Raw genomic sequence first — 25,952 nt, forward strand, 5'->3', positions numbered from 1 at the left:
TGAATTTTTGCACCGTAATGTTAATTTCTTGTGGCTTATGGTTTTAGAATAAACTAGTCACTTAGTGCAAGATATGGTTTATTTTAGTAAGTTGACAGTTCATTTACTCACTCATATCATAGAACTGTTGCCAGAATGCTTCCATCCAGTGCTGTGTGTCCTCTCTGCTGTCCGCTGCTAGTGTGTGTGTCACCTCCTCTCCTCCATACTGGTTAGTGATACGGATATTCTGTGCCTTGCTGTGAGGGTCCTTCTCTGCAGCTCTTATTCTTGTCTCCTGAAATAGACACATGAAAACAACACGTTATAAACTATAAATTAATATATATATATCGTTCTATCGTACTATCGTTCAGAAGTTTAGGGTCAGCAAATTGAACAAGAATTAAAACTCAGTGCAAAATAAAAGTATGCTAATTTGATAGTTGTTTATGTATATTTGACAATAATAATAATAATGATATCAACTATATATAGTTTCTTTTAATCACCTTTGAATGTGGTCAATTTATTCTAACAATATAAAATAATTTAAACTCAAATTTAATGTAATTTATTTATTTGTTTGGTATGTATGCAGAATAAGAAGAATAATGTACAGTCTGATGTATTTTATTTTGCAATAATGACTGGTTGACTATATATTACAGCTTACATTACATTCCTTTAAAGGATATACGATATTTAAAGACATCTAAAGGATGTGAGATATTAGTTTTTCACTTTCAAACTTTACTTTTAAACCATTACGAACTATGCAGTTATGATTAAGTCAGATGATATGCAGTAATACCTGTAACTGTAATACCTGAGCTCATGTTTTGCAGTATTTAGTAATAATTTCAATTAAAACCAGTAGGTGGCAGCAGAGCACAAGTAAAGCGCCTGCCGTGCGCAGCAGTCACCTGAGAGCTGAGGAATGTGCAGCTCTCAGATGTTAAAACAGGCTCTTTGTGCTCATGATACACAGCTCTCTAGGGGCACCGAAAGATACACTCCAAGTGCAGGCCAAACAAAAAATCTTTTCATGACTACTGACACAATGAAACATCTTGGAACAGAAACATCTTTCTAAAAACAGAGAATGCATTTGAAAGAATTATTTTATGAAAAGCACAATGGAGAATTATCTCACGCTATTTCCAAAAGCAGAACAATGACCCTGATATCATGCATAAATGAGGATGCTTAAAATTTCCAGAGTGACTGAACGTGGCTTACTTTGTTTATACCAATAGTTAAGACGGGCTCCACACTGGCCTCCATGTCCTCTTTTTGATGATAACAGAAGAGATTTGTTCCTTTTAAAACACCATAGACATTTGTCCAGCCTTGTGGCTCACCTCCAAGCTTAAAGAGAAAGGAAGGAGAACATTAGCCAAAGACAACTGTGAAGTGGGGAAAAATGATATTCCGAGTGTGTTTTTCCTACACACCTTTACCCTTAGACAGCCACTCATCATCTGCTGCGTCATACAGTGAGGTTGAGCGGCCAGACGACAACACACACTCCCATACAGAGGCAGCCAGTACGAACACTCCTCTACAGAGAGAGACAAAATCAGACAGTAATGACACTCCTACTTGAGAGAATGATAAAAGAAGGTGTGATCTTACCAAGTTAGAAACTATTTTAAAACCCAGTAAACAAGCAATTCAAATGACATCATGTTTTGCACCCTAGAGTTTTAGTACATATTTTACAGCAAACTAAACTATCATCTGCGAGAGCGAGCGGCCCACACTCGGGCTGTAAGACTGTCTGCAGTAACTCCTCAGGCTATAAGCGACTCTTATTGGCCCTTCACACACCACGACTGGCCATCTAGAGAAGTTTATGAGCGTGACCCTATAACACAATAAATCTGACAGATGTCGACAACACACACACACACAAATGTGCTTTGCAGGCCTGTCTGTAATTGATTACCTGCAATGTGAAGAAAATGATCATGTCATAAACAAATGTGCTGTAAATAAAATCCCACAAGCACTTGATGACCGAACTTAGACATTACAATCTCTTTATCAGACAAAGCATCTTATTTTGTCACTCTTATAGAGTCAAAATTATGTAAAATATCAAATTCTGTCATTAAATTACATATCATTCTAATATCTAAAGTAAAAAAGAAAGATAAAATACTGTAATTTGTGCCTGATATAAACAGTATTTTGACTTTTTCTTCTCAAAATAAAGATGTTCCTAGTTAAAAACAGTTTTAAAAAGGCAGTGGTAGAAAGAGTTGGCAGCTCACCGTTTCCTGTGATGGTGAGGTCATGTGTGCGGAAGCTGTCCTGGACGTGAGAGAGATTGAGGGTCGTGTGAGCCAAAAGATGATATTTGGGCCCCCTGTAAACACATAAAATAGGGAATATGCAAACATATTTAAACTAGGACTATCAAATACAAACGTAATTGAATTAATTACATGATAGGCTGATGAAGTAATTAATTGTGAATAAATAACATGAATAAATTACATTTTAAAAGATATTAAAATAGCAATGTTATTTAATTTTTTTTAATAATATTTCACAGTATTACTGTTTTTACTGTATTTTTTTGATCAGATAAATGCAGCCTTGGAGAGCATAAGAGACATTCAAAAACATTTAAAAAATCTACCCGACCCCAAAATATTGAACAGTATTGTCTTATCATTAAGTCTATCACTGGCCTACATTTCTACACACTTACGGTACAGAGGGCACAGGCAGCAGGATTGTCGCTCCTCCTCCATTGCTGGTGGGACTGCAGGCTCCAGGCTCCAAGCCTGCCTTAATTTTCTTTCCCGTTGACCTGCCTAGAGATGAGCTCAGCTTGCTGGCCAGTTTCCTCGGTGTGCTGCCTGCTGAGTAGTCCTCTTCTGAACAACAGCTATACAGCTCCACACGCAGCTCGAACCCAGGCCTGGCCTCATTACTGCACACAGGAAACAGCATTAATAAAGCACATGTACGTCATATTATTACACACATTTGATATCAATAGGGTGCAAAATTACATTTACATATACAGTAGTATACACCACTGTTAAAAAAGTTTGGGATCAGTAAGAGGTTTTTTTTATTATAAAGAAATGAATACTTTTATTTAGCAAGGACGCATTAAATTGATCAAAAGTGACAGTAAATACATTTATAATGTTACAATACATTTCCATTAAATGCTGTTATTTTAAACCTTCTATTCATCAAAAAAGCCTGGAGGAATATTATATGCAAAAAACATAAGCAGCACAACTGTTTTCAACACTGAATAATAAGAAATGTTTTTGATCAATTTTTCCAATCACTATATTAGAATGATTTCTGAAGGTAATGATGCTGAAAATTCAGATTTACCATCACAGCAATAAATGACATTGCAAAATATATTTAAAAAACGATTTACTAATAATGCTTCACAATTTTACTGTACTTTGGAACAAATAAATGCAGCCTTGGTGAGCATAACAGACTTCTTTCAAGATTTTTAAAATCTTACCGACCCCAAACTTTTGAACAGTAGCAGTACTTACAACTTCTGAATGAAATTATCTAGTAAAGTTTAACACATTCTATGCAGTTTAAATCTGTGCTTTTCACTAAAGAGGCCTTTACTGTATCTGAGCAAACATTAACCAACAGGAACATATGCTCCAAATGAGCTTCTAATGGACTTTTTTTATTTTTTATTATTATTATAAAAATGCTTGGTCTTGAATTACTATGTACTAACATTTAAATATAATTAAATATACATTTGAATCATTTGATAAAGTGCACTTATTGTGTACTTATGTGTTTTTACATTGTACTTATATTTTAAAATAACTGCATGTAATTATAGCTATAATTAATTTCTGTACTTGCATCTTTAATCACACTGTTATGCCTTCCCTTTCACCTTAAAGTGTTAGTTTACCAAAAAATGAAGACATTGTCATCAATTACTCACTCTTATGTCATTCCAAACCCATAAGACTTTTTCGAAGATATTTTAAATGAAACCTGAGAGCTTAGAAGAGAGCCTGAGAATTTAACCTTTTATTTCACACATAAATATTGATCAGAGCACATAAAAGACTTGTGAGAAACCTCTTGCTGAAGCTTAAACGTGCTGTGTAACACATGAGAACGAACCTCACTGGTTCTTGCGGAAGCTCAAAAGTGCTGTGTAACACTAGACTGAACCTCTTTGGTTCTCGCAAGTCAAGCGAACATGCTTGAGCTTCCGCTTACCACAACTGATGTGCGAGTTGATTAATATGTTTATATGTGAATAAAAGCCTAAATTCAATCTGGTCATCATAAAGTGATCGTGTCTCTTCAGTAAATTTGGACTTAACTGCTCAAATCATATGGATTAGTTTTACGATCTCCTTATGAAACCATCAAAGTGGTAATTGCGTAGACTGTTAATGGAGGGACAGAAAGCTCTCAGATTTCAAAAAAATATCTTCATTTGTGTTCCCGAAGATGAACAAAAGTCCTATGGATTTGGAACGATATAAGGGTGAGTAAATGACGACAGAATTTTTGGGTGAACTAACCCTTTAACCCACACCAGTGAACCTGTCCCTAACCTTATATCCCACCTCAATAGTAGCAAATGTGTTTTGCAATACAACAAGAACACAATAAGTACTTTGTATGTACGTTTTTATGTAAGTGCATAGTAGTTAAAGACACCTAATATAAAGCTTAACAAAATATTGTATTTATCCACGTGTAGAGTTTATACAGACTATGAACATTAGAAGGTTGCACAAAGATTAAACACCTTATGGGTTAAATAAATGTCCAATTAAACAGTTAAAGCAACAAAACATGCACACTCACAAGACAATTGTGTTGTCAAAGCAAATGTCTGTCAGCGTCCGGTCCACCATCACCATGTCTGTGTCAAAGATCTCACCACCCAACTGCAGCAGACAGAACACAGCACACCGATGCAGCTCTGAAGAAAGAAACAAAGGCATTTGCTTTACATGATTTCTACTTAGAGGTCCCACCTGTTCTAATGTCTTCCCCAATGTAGCTGCAGGTTTGGCCCAGTGCCTGTAAAATCCCCCAAAGCAACCCTATTCATTCAGGAAACACTTACTCCTGCACCTGTGTGTGTGCTGTCCTGCTTTTTCCTGCTTAGGGGAAAATTAGTATCTGTGTAATTTTTTTTCCCTGTACAAATTATAGAACATGAATAATTGTGGCACAACCAGTCCTAAACATTCTTGCCTTAATCATGTTGATGGCTTTTAAAATATATGATCATATTAACAGGATAAAGCACATATAAAAGCTTTCCCATGAGAGAATAACACATGCATGTGGGTTCCTGCGTCACATTTATCAACATAATGTCACCTCTGTCAGCTGCTCTAAGCACCTTAGGCAAAACTACATTAGTCACTGTTGTCTGGAAAATGTTTTATATGCCAGTAATAATATTCTGTTTACCCAGAGGGCTTAGCTGGGCCTGAACGCTTCATAAATAAATGTGTTTTTCGTTATTGTGGTAATGCATATACTGAATGCACAATGTACCACAGCAGTATTCCCTATTGTTAGTGTGTGATATTCAATGGGTTATTAAACAACATGCAGTGTTACTTATGTGTTGAGTGTTATGCATATCAAAGAGAGGAGGAAAAACAGATGTTACCTCCTTTATTCTTGAAATACTCTGTGTCTTTCCACATAAGAGGTATCCGGAGATCTGCAAAACAGAGGAGTCAGAGGTCAGAGAGAAACACACAAGGTTATAACACACACACACACAGTGTCACTCACAGCTGCGAGCAACCATTGCTGGCTGTCACTCCATGTCAATCAACAGAAAAATACATTCGAAACACACATCTGGTATTTTACGCCATGCTGCCTTTATCATACTGGCCCACCCGCCACATCAAGACCACATTCATCGCTCAAGCCCAGCTGGATGTGCCTCTCTATCAAGATCTGTGTAATCAAGCTTGTTGATAACATCAGAACTTTATTCAATTAATAGGAAGAGGCTGTTATGGAACAATTAGTAGGATACTGACTGCAGATGATGGACAGCAGACAACAAAAGAGAGGCTGCATGTAGGAATTATAGATTGTATGTGCGTGGGATGAACTAAATAACAGTCTGGATGCATTGGTGTGATGGAATAATGGCACATGAACAGGAATCCCACACAGATTCTGCAGCTGCAGAAAGTGAAGCAGATTTCTGCTGAACAGGAATGCTCCTCATTGATAAAATTCTGCAAATGCCTCACCCTTTTTGTGTTTGTTTATTAAATATTTCATCTAATTTGATAATGTGTTTAGCTACCAATAAAACCATTGCACACAATTTTTCTTCAAAATCAGCAGATTCTGTCAGTGACTACATATGAGAGTGGTTTACATTAGCGTGCATGTGACTGTGAAGTGAGGGTTTAAGGTCCTCTATAACCCTCTTCATGATGACGTAATAATTACAGCATTTACTGAGTATCACCCCTACAGGCCTCTCACTGTAGATCTCAAACACAAATTGCCATGGGTGCAGTCAAGGAGTTTGAACTGGGAGTTAATAGCACTGGGTGTTAAGAGGGGGGTTGGTCCCTCTAAAAGATCCAGACAGTGAGGAGGGGAGGACGACTCGTAAAAGAAGACCCACAGCAGACTGAGACACAGGCGCTGATACATAAAACAGCAGGGGTGTGATTTAGTGCTCAGGCACCCGTATAAACAGACTGGTTTGCATGATTTACACACAATACACAAATAAATAAATAAAAACAGAGAATGTTATATACACTACCATTCAGTTTGGGGTTGTAAGTCTCTTATGCTCACCAAAGCACTAAAAATACACTAAAACATTCCTATTGTGAAATATTATTCCAATTTAAAATACATTTTCTATTTTAATATGTTTTAAAATGTAATTTATTCCTGTGATGCAAAGCAAAATGTTAGCATCATTCCTCCAGTCTTCAGTGAATAAATGAATGAATGAATGATGAATTTTCAGGATTCATTGATGAATAGAAAGTAAAAAAACAACAACATTTATTTGAAATACAAATCTTTTGTAAAATTATAAATGTCTTAACTGTTTTGATTTATTGTGTCACTTTTGAATTGTCCTTGCTGAATAAAATCTTACACTTCCCCAAACTTTTAAACGGTAGTGTATATTTTTTTCATTATGTGATTTAAAACAGTCACGGCGGCCTGAATTATTTTCTGCGAACATACCTGAAATGGCTACTTTGCCTTTACATGGGGATCGGTCATCCATTGGACCTGCATCAGAAGACCTGAACACAAACACTCAATAAGACACAAACCACAATGTGTAAAGTGCTTCAAACCAGTTATAATTAAAGCTGAAGTGTGTGTCACCAAATGGAGTTGTAAAAATACTAACCATTTCCTGAGCACTTCCCCTGTATGCCATTGGTCAGTTCATACTATTATTGAGCCAATGTTGTGGTGTCATGTTGGTTGATATGCTCAAATAAATAAAGCAATGTACTGACATCCATACATAAGTTCAAGACAACAGGCGTATTGGCCAGGGCAACAAGTTCTTTAACCTACAAATGCTCTAATTACAGTTAAATAAACTGGGATACGAAAAAAAACTTTTTTTGAAAACATTACACACTTCAGCTTTATGTGTGTATGTGGTGTGTCTGGAGTTAATTGCCTTAAATTGACAGTTAACACTTTGACACTAGCTTTACAGTGACGATCCTGATAAAGAGGCTGAGATTACCCCTGTAAAATGGACAACACTCACCACATTAAACTCTTTCTGACCTCAACACTATTTTCTGCAGTCATGTGCTTTGTGGCTGTCCGATAATTTCTACTTTGAGTCAATACTAGGGGTGGGAGATATTGACCAAAATGAATATCTCGATATTTTTTTCCAATATCTCGATATCGATATTCAGAAGAAATTTTTGCCATCCTTCAAATAAACTTGTGCAAACTGGCAAAGAAGGTCCAGTTGGTATTTTGACTTGCTGCATTTGACCTATTATTGTAGGCTATAGAAAAAAAAAAAAACAATAAAGGAGCTAACTAAACAGAATCTGAGGTAGCCCCTACTTTTTCCACTTACAAAAAAATAAATAAAAAAACGGAACTAGGCACCTCTTGCAACAGTAATTATTAAATCAAACAACAATATTGTTGATGATAAATTCAAAGTAAAAAAAAAATATTTTCAAAACGCTATAAATCCATCCATTTTTCCCCAAAACGCTATAAATCCATAATTTTTCCCAAAAATTGATGGTTTGTCTTTTTAAAAAAGTCTTTTGTCTTTTATTTTTCGTGTTTGCATTTATGAGGAAAAAACACGTGACAGTTCTCCATTATGGACGCGAGCGCTCTGAAAGCGGCACTAAAAGACTTTCAAACTTTCACAGAGACCTCAAAATAGAAAGCACAAAGCCTTTCTTTAAAACGAATTTCATTTTGTATTAATTGTATCTTAATTTTAATAATTTTTTCATTAACCAATTTCCTGGATTTCGTACATAAAAAGTATAAATAGGCTAGCACAACAAAGGTGCTTGAACTGGAGATTATATCATCATGAACCGAACCTTAGCCTACTCGCCTCACAGGCCTAAAAAATGTGAAATATATTTACAGAAAGCTGGTTCTAAACAAAACCATCCAAAACAAAATAAAACTATAATAAATGTGCATTTCTCCGGTGCGTTCACTAGCCTACTGCGAAGATCGCGAGTCAATAGCCTATCGTCGACTTCATCTTTGCAGCCGACACAGAAATTAATAAACAATTAAAATATCTTATTGCAATATTTTACATATTCATAATCATTACTTTTGCTGGTTCTTTGAGGCAGCTTTTAGGTTTATGGCGTTTTGGAAAAGAGCTCTTCACGTACAAACACCGTTTCACCAAGGCACAGCGGCCCTTCAGCACATAAGAACAAAAAGAGAAAAAGCACGGACTTACTAATTACGAAACTTTGATGTGGTTGAACAGGTGAAACTGTCACAAATTCCTCTGCAGCTCAAACCTTCTCAGTACGAGTTATGAAGGAAGAGAACAGCATTACAGTTTTCAGCGCGTCCTCCTCTGATTGCTGATTCTTAAATTTTTTTGCACATGTGCTTCTGCGCGCACTATTTCGAATTTACTCATGAATGTGCGTTTTTGACGACACGGGACCATGGGCTGGGCCACTCGGAGGGTGCTTCCGGGAATAGTACTGCCCTACAGTATTAAAAATCGCTACATATAATTGTTTAGAAGGTTATAGTGTGCGTTATTTGTTTTCTCTTTAACTTATTTCAGCTCTTTTCATGTTTGGGGGGTCGGATTGTACATATTATGAAATATTCGATATCCCAATTTTGCATATCGTCCAGACAACAATTTGGATATTATCGTCTAAACAATATATCGCCCACCTCTAGTCAATACATTCAAAAATACATTCAGCTATTTTTAGTAAGACAGCGTATAAGCATGTGATTTGTGTATGTTGAAGTACTTATGGTCAAAGTGTAGATATCAGCTATGCATATTTTGATAAAACTTCATATTTACTGGTGCTGACAGTATAATTAAAAATGCTTAACCTCAAAAAAACTATTATCTGATTTACCTTTTATAAAACACCACAAATATCAAAGCCACCCAAACATTCCACATTTAATTTAGTTTAACCAAACTTGTTCTCATCATATCTGAGATTCTCATCATATCTGTAAATAGAGAAAAGTTGGTCCAGCTACTACGCTACCACGCATGTAGAAGTAGCATAGTTAGTCACAATGAGCGAGAACGGTTGACATGGAGCATGCTAAATCTCAAACCTCCAGGGAAACACCTGGTTAAAAAAAAAAAAAAAACACAGAACAGAGGAGCTTCTGCTTGCTTACATAGTGTACCTTTAAGTTGAACCAATCCAAAGTACATTTATCATAAGTGAGCTCTGACCTGCGTGCGATCCGCTGCATGACCTGCGCCTCCTTCATGCGCTGCAGCTCTGACATGTAGGCCATGATGCGGGCGTTGCAGGTGAGGAGGCTCTTGGAGGCCTCCAGCGCTTGGTCCCTCTGAGAACATGCAGCCAGCAGCTTACACGCACCCTCACGCATACGGATCTCATAGTCGATCTTCTTCTGGATGTCACTGTCCTGGAAAAAAAAAACAGAGGCTCATGTCAGGTTTACTGCTGCCTAGTTGTACAAATTACGATGTATAAAATGGTTCACCCAAATGGACGATAGCGGTTAATCTCATACAATAAACTGAGACATGTTGACCATAAACACTACGAAAAGTAAACGTGCAATTGGTACTTTGTCAAGAAATTTCATGATCTGAACATTAGAAATGACTTTCATCAGTGTAACCTAATGCTCTCAGGGTTGTTCAGTAAGATTGCACAATGTTGACTTGAATAAAACTAGTAACCACATGAACGTTTTTAGGTTGCCTTCCATTTCTCTGGGGCCTTGAGATGATTTATGAGGAGTCAAACAAGACAGTCTTCAAAAGAAAAAACACGCAAGGAAAACTCAACATAAACACAAACATGTCATTGCCTTTTTTCCCTGCTTCACTTTACTGATTAATACTTACAATCATATGTGTAATCATATGTGTGTGTGTGTGTATGTATATATATATATATATATATACACAATCTTAGGCCATAAATGATCTCTATTTTAAGCTAAAATGTCCAAAGGCACAGCAAAGAGGACACACTCCAGTCACATGACCTCTGTAATGGACTGCTCCAGCTCGCTGTGTGTCTCCATGCAGTGAAGTATGAAATTGAATACGGGGGGTTAACAAGCTGGAAGAGATGCTCTGGCCTCTTGACTTCAGTTTAGCCTCAAACAACCAGACACCAGGACACTGAATCATTTACACATGAATAGAGAGTGGCAAACTGTCTGGATGTGGTGCCATATCTAGCATGTGAGCTTGAGCAGTGCATCTTTTGGGGAAGATGTGAGTGAGCCGAGGCTGAATTATGCAGGGCAGGAATAAAAGAAAGAATAGGGATGAAAATGGAAAAAAAGGAGGTGCTTAGGGAGGAAAGGAGAAAGAAAGGAGAGATGGGTGTGACTGAGGATTTCAAGTGGGGGAGTATAACTGTCATTCAAATTAACTCTGCAATGGGATTTAGCATTAAATCTATTGTGAAATGAATGAGGCAGAGAAAATGAGAACAAAGCATGAGAGAGATAAAACAAGTCCATTTTAACCTTTATCGATTATATACCTTGAAAACAAGACAAGTTTAATTTGACAAGTGAAAATGAGGCTGTGAGGGACAGATGTATTTTTTACAGTGTTTGGTTGCCTTAATGATCGATGACTGGTGAGACCGTATTAAACTAACTGTACTTTCATCCATCAAGGCTTATTTTGTTTGTGTAAATCTAAAGATTTTGTCTATTCTGACAAAACAAGATAAGCATTTAAAATGCTCCTTTGGTCACTTTTCTATCTTTACATTGTTCTCAAGTGACATAATCCAGACCTTCTTATGCTTTGCCCTTCTGCCTTACAGTGGGGCTTATGTTGCCATGGCAACAGGACCCTCGTTTTGTGTGCAGATTTCAGAAGCTCGTTAAGGTCTAACCAGGCCTCAATTAAGGCAGCTCCTTCGTTTGGTTCTCCTTTTAAGTCAAAACCGGATTTGCTGTACAGTTTACTGCACTGGATCTAACAGTAACAGCCAAAAGATGGGCTAGATGAGCGTAAAAAGCAAGAGCTCCTGTTTGTACACAGAGACAAGTACATAAACTGTAGAACAGAGCTGACCACCAACAGCATTCAAAACACTGTCAGGGTGAGAAAAAGCTGACCTGGAGAAAAAAGAGAGATGGATACTGATATGATGGATACGTTTAAGAAAAAGAAATCCATTAAAACGTTGCATGTGATAGTGTGGCGTCAGTGTGAAAACAGCCTTTTACTGTAAACTTGCCAAATCTCAACTGGTTAGGACAGTGTTTGAAAAAGATCCAATATTGACTTCTTATAGTTTAACAGTAGTAGCAGTAAAAACTCTAGTAATTATGCCATTTTGTAACAAAAATGGTAAGCGACATCATTTAATGTCAAGCAAAACATTGTCATTAGCTATGTTTCCATCCACCTATTTTTATGTGCATTTTCATCATTCGCATAAAAAAACGCTGAATGGAAACGCCAAAATGCACATAAATTCTAAAAATGTGCATAAAAACACATGCGTTCAATTGAGTCGGATAAACTTTTTATCTGGTAAAAAAACTTGCACATAAACTGGAATGATGGAAATACATTAACCAAATCAATTCCCCGATGCGCATCAAAAAAGACATGTGACTTCGCGATGGGACGGTGTTACTGGAGCAAACAGCAGACAGATCTCGTCTGAAATGCTGTTTTGGTCATTCTGATATGCCTGAGCAAAGTCTGTCGTCAAAGTGGTTCAGTATAATTGCCTCCCAGAACTGTCTTACACGACTGCGTTCCCAAACAGCAGCATCAGCCTCCGAAAGCAAGATAACTTTATTGCGTTTCGTCTGCGCGCTCCTAGAGGCAAGTCATTTATTATATACAAAATTATTTTATACAGTGGCTTCTCCTACTGCAGCAAATTCCATTTTTCTTTGTGATATTTAGCATCAGTTTATCAGGAAGTGATGATTTTGTCCTCTTCGGCTCACTGGATGGAAACGCTGCTTCATTCGAATATGTTTTATGCGATATTCCAATTTTGCGCACAAGTTAAATTTGCAACTTTGGATGGAAACATAGCTATTGACAGTGGGTATGTAAATTTTCAATTGATTTATGAATTAGACCAGGAAACAAGTGCTCCATATCAGATTGCCTAATAATGGATTTTGCGTTTGTGCCAAAGCATTATAAGTGATGATGGGCATCTTTGTAATATTTTGAAAAACAAAATTTACATTTTTATTTTGTATTGACAGACTATTATATATTATATATTACTGATTTAACTGCACTGACTATCGGATGAGGACAAAACTTGAGTTGAATTGAGCACACACTACTGTCTTCATCTGAAAACAAAAATTGCAACATCGATACCGCTACTGAACTGAACTGAATCAACATTGATCTGACTCAAACTGAAAAACGATATTATTGTCATTATATTTGATGAAGTTTGCATAATTAATTCTGTTACTTTCTTGTTTATTATTGTGAAGCTGCTTTGAAACAATCTGAACTGTATAAAGCTCCATAAAAATAAAAGGTGACTTGACGACCCTGCAGGAAAATCCAGCATAATCCAGCACGAATTCCATGTTGGTCCAGGCTGGTTTATGCTGGTTAGAGCTGGTATAGTGCAAGTCTAGCTGGTGGACAAGCATTGTCATGCTGTTCTCAATCACTCAAGCTTCCCATTCTGGATTTTTCATTAGGGTAGATTTGATTAATGTATGAAGAAAGGTAAAAACAAACAAATAAATAAAAAAATGTGTAACTGCTTGTTTTATTTGCTCACTTTCATGCCATGGTTCAATCACACACAAGCAAGGAAGCATTCAATTGCTCAAAAGAAATGTTTGCTAAATATCTCTCGCTCAAATAAATGTTTTCTTAACTCTCTATTAATCAAAAAATCCTGAAAAAAGGTTTCACAGTTTTCAACATTGATTCTAATAAGAAATATTTCTTGAGCAGCAAATCATCATTTTAGAAGGATGTCTGAAGGATTATGTGACACTGAAGACTGGAGTAATCATGCTTTGAATAAATTACATTTTACAATACATTCAAATACATTGACTGCTGAATATTATTGGTGAGCATGAGACTTTTTTCAAAAAGATTACAAAAATCGTACCCACACAAACTTCTGAATGGTAGTGTAAGTACTTCAAATAAACACTTATGTAAGCACTGCAGGAATAAGTGTCTAGTAAATATACAACCACATGCCACAAAGACCCTTCAAACACATTTCCAGGGTTGCCAAGTACTGCCTACCCTGTGACAGGTGCCAGGGCAGAGCAGCACGGCAGGCGGTGTGTGTGTGTGTGTGTGTGTTTTTGTGTGCCAGTCATCAGTGTAAGTGTGAGCGATGGTGGCGGGCTGGCAGCAGAAGATGTGAAAGAGCAAGGGAGAAAGGGAGGAGCAAAGAGAAGAGGAGGGAGGAGAGTACACCAAGCACTCTGTTTCCCGGTAATGAAGCGTGAATGTTGAAAATTAACCCAGATGGGAATAATTGAGGGAGATGGAATCTTCAGAAAGATAGAGGACACAATAAAGAGTGTGAAAAAACTAATGAGTCTGTAATTACAGTGACAAACGCTTTGCATTTTAATATCTGCCAAGCTTCAGAGACCCCCGAAAACCCTACAGCTACAGGACCGCCAGGAAAATGATCAGTTTATTGCTCTGAGAAGTGCAAACTACTTGGACTTAGTAATTGCTAATAACTACACAATGAAGCTGGTCTTGTTCTCAAAGCACTCAAAACCCCCGGCAGATGCGAGACATGTATAATGTGGCGATACGCCCGCAGGAGGGATATCGGAAGTACATTTTTTTCAGAGGCAGGGGACATGAGTCATGGGAAATGACTACGGTCTTTAGAGGATAGGCTATAAATTTGAAGTCTTTCCCCCTGAAAATACCTTAAATAATGAATGTGAACTAATGGCTTTATAATGTCAAATGAAAGAATGTAAACAGAGGAACCAGCCACATGGAGCCAGATAATGAGATGCTGATCTAAAGCACATTAATACGCCAGTCCATGTTTGCAGCTTGATTCACTCCAGCCCAAATGTTTATAAAGACATTTTCACACTTGAAAAACTCATTTAAAGTTTATTTTAAACCCTTTTTTAACATCATGCTAGGTTATTTTAGTCCATGTTAGCATTTTAAGCGTAGAATCTGCCATTTAGAATACATACGAGCGAGTCGCTCGAATGGCGGCAGCCATGTTGCGCCTCCATCTTGAAAATACATTAGCCAAAGAGGGACATACCTGGAAATTCAAGCTTCGCCTTTCACGTTTTGACACTCAGTGGCACCGTGACGAATGCGAGGGGGAGATTACTCGCGACTGCCGGCAGATTTGAAATAATACGGCCACCGTAGGGAGTTAAAAAGCCCTCGGAATGGGAGGGGCTAGAAAGTAATATTCAGTTGGTAGTCGTCGATGCGTCGTGGCGCTCTCCTGAACTCACGTCAGAGGCCCACACGGAAGAAAATGAATAGTTGAATAAAGTCGTTATTTTTGTTTGTTTTTTTGCGTACAAAAAGTATTCTCGTCACTTGATAAACTTAAGGTTGAGCCACAGTAGTCACTTGGACTATTTTAACAAATGTCTTTACTAACGTTTCTGGACCGGCAGTTGCAATTACCTAGCAGCCTATGAAGGAGTGAGCCAGCTCTCAGATTTCATCAAAAATATCTTAATTTGTGTTCCGAAGATGAACAAAAGTCTTACGGGGTTGGAACGACATGAGCGCGAGTAATTACTGACGGATTTTTTACTTTCGGGTGAACTAACCCTTTAATGACAAAAATTCACGGTAGCTCTGGTGACAGTACCTCAGTGCTTTTCTCCAGTTCGTGGCACTGTGTATGCTCTGAAGTTGTGTTCAGAATAGAAGTAATGCACATTTAAATGAATATGTGAATTGAATTGTAACGTTTAGTTCATATAAACAGATCTTTCAGAATCTAACACTGGATTGGATTCATTGATACAAATCAGTGCATGTAAACATACCTAATGTTCATCCAATTAGCTCTAGGCTTTACAGTGCCTCGTACCCCAGGGTTAAAAACGGTGCTAACCCTCTTTTAACATTACAACTGTGAAATGCTGCTTAAGCCTGGGTTAAAAGTGGATGTAATCTGCACATTAAAACAGTGTTAAGATTAGTGTGAAAAACCCATTAGTGTTATGAAGAGCTGACACACGTGGCAATTACCAAATTGCTTTTAAAAGCAATTTTGCTAACATTTTGTCATTAGCCATTGTGAATTAATCCAGCCAACCAAATCACAATGTTAAGTTAATAGGCCCTCTGGGGTTATAGTTGCATGAAGTGACGTCTTGCAGGACATTTCTCTCTGGGATAATGCTCTTATCCGCTTGTTTGTTTTGTCTTGTTTTGCCTACTCTGTTTCTCACGCTGAGGCTAAATCTTAAACTTTGACCTCTCTCCTATTACCAGCAAAGATATCAAAAAACAGATCCTCAAGTCTCAAATAGTCAGAGCTCACACTGTTGCAACATGATAGAAAATGCACCTTGCTAATGTATGTTAGCAATTAGCTGTACTGATGTGTCATTTATAATGAGGAACTCTTTGTCAACAGTAATTATATAAAAGTTTCCTTTGGTAAATTAACTTTTTAGATCACTTTAGACAACCATATATACACTTTCTGATGAAGCCGGTTGACCAAAGAAGTCAAAGTTTACGTCTCAGAGGATATTTTGCTCTTCTCAGAGGATTCAAATGCTGTGAAGTCATTTCCTGTCATGAAAACTTGGCTGCAGTCATCTGTGTGAAGCTCTCCTGACTGACAGCAGCAGCTGTAACTCCTGAACAGCAAGGCTAAAGAGAAATATGAAATGAAATCTTCTGGGCTACACTGACCAACTTAAAGCACAGTGTGACCTGGATCACTTTTGCTTACAGCTGCTTAAATAGGTGTGAACATAAGAAGCACTGGAAAATGGCCAACTATGTTACCCACAGGCCTGAAAAAACACAGGAAATGATCACCTTTAGCACTAAGGGAGATTATAGAGTAAGTGAAAAGAGTGGTATTATATTCTTCAGCTACTTTAACAATTTGCTTTTCACTAAAAGTCAAAAGTTCGCACCACACTAATTAATGCGTTCTTCTGCATTTCCGAACCTTGACTTTCTCACACAGTAGAGAGAAAATATGGTGACACCCAAAGGCAAAACAGCAATTGAAAAGGCCAAATCACTGACCACACCCACAGACACACTGGATTTCACTGACCGAGGCCAGTCAGCCTCCAATCAGTCAACCTCAAATATGCACCCGCCTTCCCCATCCGTTCCACCCAATCTCAGCTCTCCTCTTTTTGTTCTTGTGGTTCAAGCCAGCGTTGAGGACAGTATTGGACTTTCCCATTGATAGTTGATATGGGTGTAGATGTAGAGAAATGAGCTTGGGAAGGAGACACATGGGGTTGGAAGGGACAAAAAGGGACACTGGTGACTGAGTAAAGTTTTGGTGATTCAGTTTTCTGCAGGCCAAAAGGCAAATCCTTCTGCATAGGCAAAGATATTCAGTTACATAAAAGATAAGTCATACTAATAACAAGTCGAGACTCGAGACTTAAGCTTACAATAGATGACATACTGTAAGCGTATCCAGATATCTAGCTAGCCTTCCAAACCAGTATTATCCATACAGACCATTTATAATATCTCTGTTTTGTTATTATAATTACATTTTATATGTAATGCTTTCATGTTGTTGTGTAACTCATAAAAAACTAACTATTTATATTATTATATTAATTAAAAATATAAATAGTATTAATACACTATTTTATCCTCTTTGCCAAATAATTTTTAGTAATAGTCTAAAAAATAGTCACTGTTTTGTTATTTAAAATATATTAACATATTTTAATGATTTTATTTCATTGTGTAATTCTTAATATACATCAACACCACTACCATTCAAAAGTTTAGGGTCAGTCATTTTTAAAGCGTTTATTCAGCAAAGACACAAATAATTGAAAAAAAGTAAAGAAAGAAAGTAAAGACTTTGAAAATGTTACAAAAGATTTTTGATCAAAAATCAGTAATATTGTGTAGCATGATCACAATTAAAACTATTACTGATTTTTGATTTAAAAAAATTCTGCCTTGGTGAGCATAAGAGAGTTTTCAAAACATTAAAAAAAAATCTTACAATTTTTGGAACAGTACATATAAAAATGCACTGTAAAATTGTAACCCTCAATTTTGGAACAGTACATATAAAATTTCAAAAATAGCAATGTGATCAAAATGCATGTAGTAGCTATAGTATACTCAATCAAAATAACCCTAATTTTCTTCATTTACAACAGGAAAACAAGCTCTAAAAATCTTCAGATAAACACCTAGTGACCATTGACACAAATAATCCACTCTAGAGTTTGAAGACTCAAATTTCTATGGTTTGGATTTCACGGCAAAGCTGCTATGGGCAGGGTTCAGTTGACCTGCGTGAACCCTTTCATCCAGTTCAGAACGCTACCTAAATACTGAAGAAACACTGCCAGAGGAAGCTCAATCACTTGCAATGACTCGAAGGAAAATAACAGCTTCAACAGGCCAGTTGTACTCCAGACACACAGTTTTCACCCTGTTAGCACTGCGCAGGCCAAAATGGAATCCTATTTAAGCTGCACAGCAATACACAAGTCTCATTATTAGCACACAATGGGCCATTTGAGATGTTGTTGTGTATGTGTGTGTGAGGGCCGTCTAAAATGCACAGTGTGTGACTATTGCTCTCCAGCCAGCTGTACCCACACAAAGGCGAGAAGCCTTCCAGCACAGCTGGTTTTGGACAACTGAAAAAGGGTGTGTGTAAATGTGTGTTTGGGGAAAAAGAGGTGTCTGTGTGTGTTGGAGAGAGTTGCATAGGCTGAGACAGAAAAAAGAAGGGGTGTGAGCATACATGTGCATGCTTGAGCTGTGAACTTTGACAATACACAGCCCACATCTGGGATGGAAAATATATTTTTTAAATTGTGTAGGTGTGTGTGCTATCTGGGAATCAGCACCAGAAACAGCAGATGCGTGTGTTTTGAGCCTATAGTATAACCTCACTTAACCTGCTTAGGCAAAGCCAAAGGATCACAACATGACTTATAGATCTTGTCTTAACCAGAATCAGTAATGTTTTACGCATATTCTGATGAGTAAAAAGTCTGTTTGTAATTGTCTAGACTCTAAATGAAATGAACAGCTTTATCAGAGAGTCATTGAAATTAGTTTGTTCTTTATGAACTGAATGGAGTTGAATTAGAAAAACCTTCATGTCAACATCAATCAGCAATATGACAAAATTGCAAGCAAGACTGATAATCCATAATCACAGATTTGATTCTAATAAGGTTCTCACTTATTTTGACCAATGCATTCCCATGACTTTTCCATCCCCTTTTCAGTTATTTGTGGTAATACTGATGTTCAAAAATCATTTTGATTCAAACTGATTCTCTAAAAATTATTCAAATCATTTTGTAAACGGATTTATAGCAACAAAAATAAAAAATAAAAAAAAATAATCACATTGAACATCAGAATCATACATTTCAAGCAAGTTTTACTCTACAAAGCTCTACACAAGAGTAACATTTTAGATCTCAGCATAACTAAAAAATATATATATTCACAACAGACATTTCCACAATAATTAAAACTGTATTAAGACTTTTCCAGGCCTGGAAATAAATATTTTGACCCTCCCTAATATTTCTAGTATATCCATGACCGTAATAATTATAATGCATTAATTATAGTAGATAAAAGATACAACTTAAAAAAAAGGAGTTAAACCATTAGCCATGGAACCATACACTCTGGTTTAACCACTGACATGAATCGAATGGATTTGCTCAGTATTCACTCTGTATATTGTACAAAAACATGGGCAAACCATCCACAGGCACACAGATTCTCTCCAGGGATCCTCCATTTGCGACAGCCACTGATCCTCTCTCCACACCCAAACACAGCATGTTCACCTCAGGCCTGACACTCATGCCCTTCTTCAGTCAGGTAACGTCCCGGCTCTAGAGATCCCTGCTAAACCCCTTACAGGCTCAGTTTCTGGGCTAGTGGAGGTAAAAGGTGTGTGGGGGGTGTGCATGCTTCAGTGACACACTTAGGGCTGATCTATATTCCCTTATGGCTGTTAATCTCAGACTTTGATGCTGTTGAAGGCCGTGTGTGGGACTGGTCTCTAATCAGCTCAAGCAAGCTAATTGGCATTAAGCACCTCTGGCTGCTCTAAGTATAGAGCCGTAATAAAAAGTGGAAGCAGTGACCTTGGAGGACCAGTTTAGGTATCAGGTTTACACCAGATAAACACTAATGTAGATACGTTGAGCTACAGTATTACAGTATATATTGTACAATATACAGTATTGTACAATATTCTACACTTCTGCATTACTTTACGAGTCACGACTGGCCAGGAGAAAAAAAAGTCACCTTTCACCGATCCTTAAGGGGCGGTCACACTACAAGTTTAATTCCACTGACTTCCATTCATACGCATGCAAATTTTCGCATTTCACTGCGTTCCAAAGTTCAAGTTTGGTGAACTCTGACCTGTGAATTCGCATCACATGAAGACGTGTGACCAGTAGAAGATCGATACATCCTTTTGGCTGAATTAAAAGAATGATATTTTTGCAGTAAAGTCTAGACTGCATATTTTTTTACATTTCGAGTGTATTGCTATTTGTTTTATGTTGAATTAATGTTAATAAAAAAGATGCAGCAGAGAGTGACGTCATATCACGACCGTTGCAGTGTCTGAAGAAATTTTACATGCTCAAAGTCTAGTGTGACCCTGGCTTTAGACGTAAACAGTCTATTTAGCTACTGTACCTTTAAGACTTCTTTATGTAACCCATATCTGTTATGGCTATAAAGTTTGCACAGTTTATTAACTGAATACTAAATAGGTGTTGATACTGATGATAGGTGCTCATGGTTCAGAAATCAATACCATGGTTATTTCTGAACTATACATTTCCCATAAATGTGTACTGTGTGGACTAGAAAGAGTTCTCTGTGTTGTGAATGACTATACGTGTACATACACTGAACTCTTATTTAAAAATAGCAAGTAAAATCTTGTTTTGTTCTTGTTCCATGACATGTCCCCTTTAAATGTCAGCTCTTGCCGTGAATATACTGCATTAAAATGCAACAGAGCTCAGCTTTTATTCTCCTTCACACTGTTTTGACTTTGATGAATGCCTGAGATGCATGATTGCAGATGTACGATTCTGTATGACTTGACCTCACTTTCCGTTACATTAACTATGCATGTAGCAGCTTTTGGTAGATAAAGGTACGTATGCAGCTATTAGATCATAGTGTTTACACCATAGATGTAGAAGGCAGTCCAGATCAACAATAACTGACAAACAGATTAACTATAGGTGGTGCACTAAGATTATCTAATTTACTGACCCCACCAAGAGGTCACATTTGGCTGGTTAGCATGACCCTGTTTACGCCTGCTTTAAGACTGCACACTCCGTGGGTTATTTTTCTCCATTGAGAGTAAGGGATAGTCACATGACATTTACAGCTCAGCTGATTGGCTCAAAAACAAATATGCCCACTGAACTGAACACCCATAAGCAAAAGACAGCAGATTTCAAATCGTGTAGTTCCAGATTATTGCTGCTACATTTTTTCAGATATTATATACATCCTTGGACCTCCAAAATGACCAACAAACTTAATGTATGGCTCCACAAATCAGCAGTGCCAGGAGTTCATTACTGTAATCATCTTAAACCTCTCTCCCCGCCCCCTCTCTCTCTCTCTGTGTGTGCTTTTTTGTTGAACATTTTCCAGACTGTGTGCAACTGAGCTGTTGTGCCTCATTAAGATCAAGTGTGAGAGTAAGGGTGTGTGTGCACATAGAGAGCTTGAACAGCAGAAAGACCCCCTGTAGAATCAACATCAGTCTGCTTTGTACACTCACAGTTGCTGCTCTTTACGGCTAAAAGAGAAGTTCAAGCTTCAACTCATTCACTAAGATAATGCAATTTTGCATTTGATGCTAAAAGCAAGTGTTGTAACAAAGCAGTGAAGCCCTTTGTTATGGTTTTCCCAATACACTATTACTATTGACTCATTAATTAATGCCTAAACGCAGCTGTGTGACTGGTGTACCTTATGACAGAGCTCTTCATTAGCATGTCTATTAAAGTGCAGGTCTGCAGGCGGGATTAACTGCTCTGACCCTGCTGAGCACACAAACTCAGCTGGCATGAGCCCACCTGACCAGAGAAAGATGGATGACTTTTCAAGAAGTGGATACAGGGTTCACACTCCTGCTAATGGTGGCTAAACATGTTCGTAAGTTTGGAGTCAATAATATTTTTATTTTTTAAAAGAAGTCTCTTAAACTCCCCCTTTGGTGAAAATCAAGCTTTTAATGTTGTTTATATGTCTATGTTGTGTTTTTTTAATATGCTTTAAGACAAACCATGTACAAATGCATAAGTCAAAAAAATAGCGGTATAGTATTTTCTCCTTAAAACTGCAGTGAACCAAAGAAGTCTCAAAAACGCGCTTTGAAATCGCTGGTGTTTCTGATGTCACGAAATACCTTGTAACCTCAACGAGTGGATCTCTGAGCTGGTGTGAGTGAGTGGAGGCGGGGCTAATTTTCATTTTCAAAGAACTGCATACTAAATGAGGTAAGGGTGTAGAGTTACATTCAAGCTATTTTAAGGCATTTAATTTTTTTCAAGGAAAATACGTTTAAATATTTTGGTGATCAAAGATGAGTTTTAAGGGATAAAATTATTGACTACTGGCGGACTATAAGGCCATGACACATGGCCAAAAATCTGTGCTTAAACACACCAAAAGGACTACAGGCGACTGTTAACTAGCATGTGTGTTCTGCACTTGAGTGTAAAATAACTGTCTATATCAGCAGGAATATTTTTTTAGGATTGCAGATATACAGCGCTTGTCTACCATTTTGAATATAAATCATGCGGATTACTTTCTTCATTCCAGGCGGCTCATGTTATGAAAATGAATGCGCATTGGATTTGGAATGCTCAGGTAAGATGACAAAATTAGAACAGCCCTCTGTCTGTGCTGTCTTGACTTCTTTGCTATCTTTCATTTTTCGCTTTTATTCACTAAGCTGACTTCGCGATACTAAGCTGAACAGCCAATCAGAGTTCTCCCTCTCTCACCAACTGCAAGGGATGCCGGTGGAAGCTGATGGACACCAATTCACTATGTGCAATTGGTCAAAAAGCCCACAACGGGGTCTGACTAGTGGCTTGGTGAGTCAGGGCCTTTATTCTCACCAAGGCTACATTTATTATTTACATTTATAGGCTGCATTTATTATTAATTAAAAACACTGTTTTGACGACAGTGTTGTCAAATATCTATTCCGAAGCTATAGGGGAAGCTCTATAGAGAAACCTGTGAGCAAAAAGCGAGAAAACAGCGAAGAAATTGCCAAAACTGCATTGTGCTGCTTTAAAAGAAAATAATCTTACTGAGCCCAAACTTCTAAGTGGTAACAACCAACCAATGACCAGCTCATTCATAACAACTTTTATTAATGTTATGAACATCAAACTTAAGCATGAGTCATTCAAAATCCATCTCACGTCATTCCACTAACACTCATTAATTTCAATCCTCAATGACACGCACTAAATCCTCTTTAACACATAAAGCATTGTCCTGTCATTCACTTACTGTATGATTATGGGAGGCCCTGCTCAAACTGACCTGGGCAGGATAGGTGGACCATGAGAAGAAATCTGCAGATTTTGTTTTTTGTTTCCTCCTCTAATCTTTAGTTTTACTTGGAAGATGATTGCAAAGAGGAGAGTATGCATAAGCAATCATCAGGGAGTGAGCGAACAAGAGAGGCCATTAGTCAACCAGCTCAGAGCTGAATGAAAATTCAAGCACAGCATCATTTTATCATTCTGAGGGCTAGTGTGCAGAAAAAAAACCCTGTTTCAGTATTGCTCGCTTGCTCCCTCCCTCCCATCTGTTGCCTTTCCCTTATCTTCTCCGTCTGTTTATGTTCTAGAAGTATGGACGAGTGAGCAGTCACTGTAAAACTACACTAATACAAGTAATCAATAAAGAGTCTGTGTGCAGCTTGTGTGCTGTTTGCAGGAATGTTGTTCTAGTGCATTTCTAACGCACCTTGCATGAGTAAAAAAGACAATGTACAATCCACATACCTTGAGGGTGCACTTTATTACACAAGCCAATATGGCAGCCATCTCAGACACCTAATGGTGCGGCTGCAGGATCATGCAAAACAAACATTTTCTCATCAATGACACTCTCAGCCCTGATTAAATTACTCAGTGATCGAAAATGTCCAATAGCACTTTCCAGTTATCGAGACCGAAAGACAGAGTAGTATTCAGGTCAAATGATCTCAACATGGCGGCCCCCATGTATAATAAAACTTATGTGAGAGTACATCATTTTAAACATCCATCCATGTTCCAAACCGCTAGTCTTATGTAGGGTTGTGGGGATGCTTGAGCCTATCACAGCACATTTTAAATATTTTTCAAATTAATTCAATTAATTTACGTTTAAAACTTTTCTAACGATGGAACAAAAAACGCATATTTAAAAATCTTAGCAATAGCAAATATAGATTCATTCAATTTCTGTTCACACACAATCTGGAAATGACAGCATTAGATGGATGGAGAGGCAACAGATTTCTTACACATGGAAATACACAAATAGACAGACTTGCATTTCTCTGAGATCTTTCTCACGCACGCCGAGAGCAACTCACAGCAGGACTGGGAAAGTTTGAAAACAGGAAAAAAGAGGAAATAATAAAACTGGGACAAAACAGAGAAAGATGGAAGCAAATCAAACAAACTGAAAAAGGGGAGTGATGGAAACAGAAAATGCCATTAAGGCCATTGAAGGGATACTAAATGTATCAAGTTGGAAAAAAACAGGGTAAGTGTGACTTGAGGGGGGAAATGAGGGAAGAAGAAGAGATATTTTAAGACATATAGTGCATCTGCACCAGTTCTGTCTGTTAAGATGTGCTCTAGTAACACACATATAGTTTTGGTAGGTCAAAAACATCCAGGCATACACAGAAAACAGCATGAAAAAATAGCAAAAATGCTTGTCTCAGTGTGGTCTGTGTGCTCTTCTTCTCCAAATAAAAGTTTGAGAACCCCTGACTTACAGTGAAGAGCACCTGCCAATAGTGCTTATTTGCTTGCCCTGTCTGCATTGTTTTAGCACCCGATTCACTAACGGAGTTATGCAAATCGGACAGAGGCACAAAATCCCGCTATCATTGCTAGATTGTGGACAATCGTGATCTTGCATACATTGCTGAGACTGCATCCTGGCAGATTAATGTTTTTATGCGGTTTAAAATGCAGAAAAAGTGCTTGTCTGGTCAATTATCTTCTGATTATCATTTGATCATTGACCTCTGCCATTAGATTCTTACAAGTTCTTAGAGTGTTGCTAAGTGGTTGCTTATTGTCCCAGATCAAAACAGGCTAACCCCAAATATCTTTGATATTCTGGTCTACAGATATAGCTCAGATTCTCTTGCAAGGAAAATTTATGAGGCGAGTTTAGGCCAGTTTTACTGGCTGGAAAATGAAAATTGTTCAATTACTTATTAAATAACAGCACACTTCTCATAAACAATCAAAAAAGGCAACGCAAACGCAACAAGCTGTAATTTGTCCACTAAACAACCGCTGTTAGAATAGAAGACAGTACAGTTAGCAGCAGTAAATCAATTTCATCTATTGAAACTTAATTTTTCTGTTAAAAAAAATTAAAACAAGCAGCATTGTCATCATTACAACAGAAGTGCCAGAGGAAATATCTTAGCCTACATATATTGTTGAATACTATCTTGGACAGTGGGGAGCCTGTCAGTCAAAAGCAGTCGATCTCCGAATGCAACGTAATGAACTGACTCAATATGAGGAAATGTCATGAACTTGTAATTTCAATGAAAAGCATGATAACTTGGATAAAAAATTATCCGTGAATTTATATGGAAACAAGCTTTAGGAGCTTTCCATCTTTACTCTCCTCATGTTACGTTGCATTCGGAGATCGACTACTTTTGACTGACAAAATTCCAGCCAGCAGAAACACTAACTGATAAAGTGAGTCG

General features: G+C 37.5%; 1 protein-coding gene across 5 annotated transcripts in view; it reads right to left on the reverse strand.

Annotated features, from left to right (window-relative positions):
• The window catches only part of rtkna (rhotekin a), a 69,490-nt gene that overhangs the window by 4,038 nt on the left and 39,500 nt on the right, over positions 1–25,952 (reverse strand). For 4 of the 5 annotated variants that reach the window (XM_084115861.1, XM_084115862.1, XM_084115864.1 and 1 more), the window contains exons 2-10: positions 9,959–10,158; positions 7,225–7,286; positions 5,651–5,704; positions 4,828–4,945; positions 2,702–2,926; positions 2,259–2,353; positions 1,437–1,543; positions 1,222–1,350; positions 112–277 (exon numbers count right to left, since the gene is read on the reverse strand). In XM_084115861.1, coding sequence (XP_083971987.1) covers positions 112–277; positions 1,222–1,350; positions 1,437–1,543; positions 2,259–2,353; positions 2,702–2,926; positions 4,828–4,945; positions 5,651–5,704; positions 7,225–7,286; positions 9,959–10,158 — 1,156 coding nt within the window. Of the gene's footprint in view, positions 1–111; positions 278–1,221; positions 1,351–1,436; positions 1,544–2,258; positions 2,354–2,701; positions 2,927–4,827; positions 4,946–5,650; positions 5,705–7,224; positions 7,287–9,958; positions 10,159–19,676; positions 19,809–25,952 lie in introns of those variants that run through there. The other variant, XM_084115863.1, reaches the window with a different exon arrangement.

This window comes from Abramis brama, assembly GCF_963993115.1.
Source record: "Abramis brama genome assembly, chromosome: 5".
Taxonomy (NCBI): Eukaryota; Metazoa; Chordata; class Actinopteri; order Cypriniformes; family Leuciscidae; genus Abramis; species Abramis brama.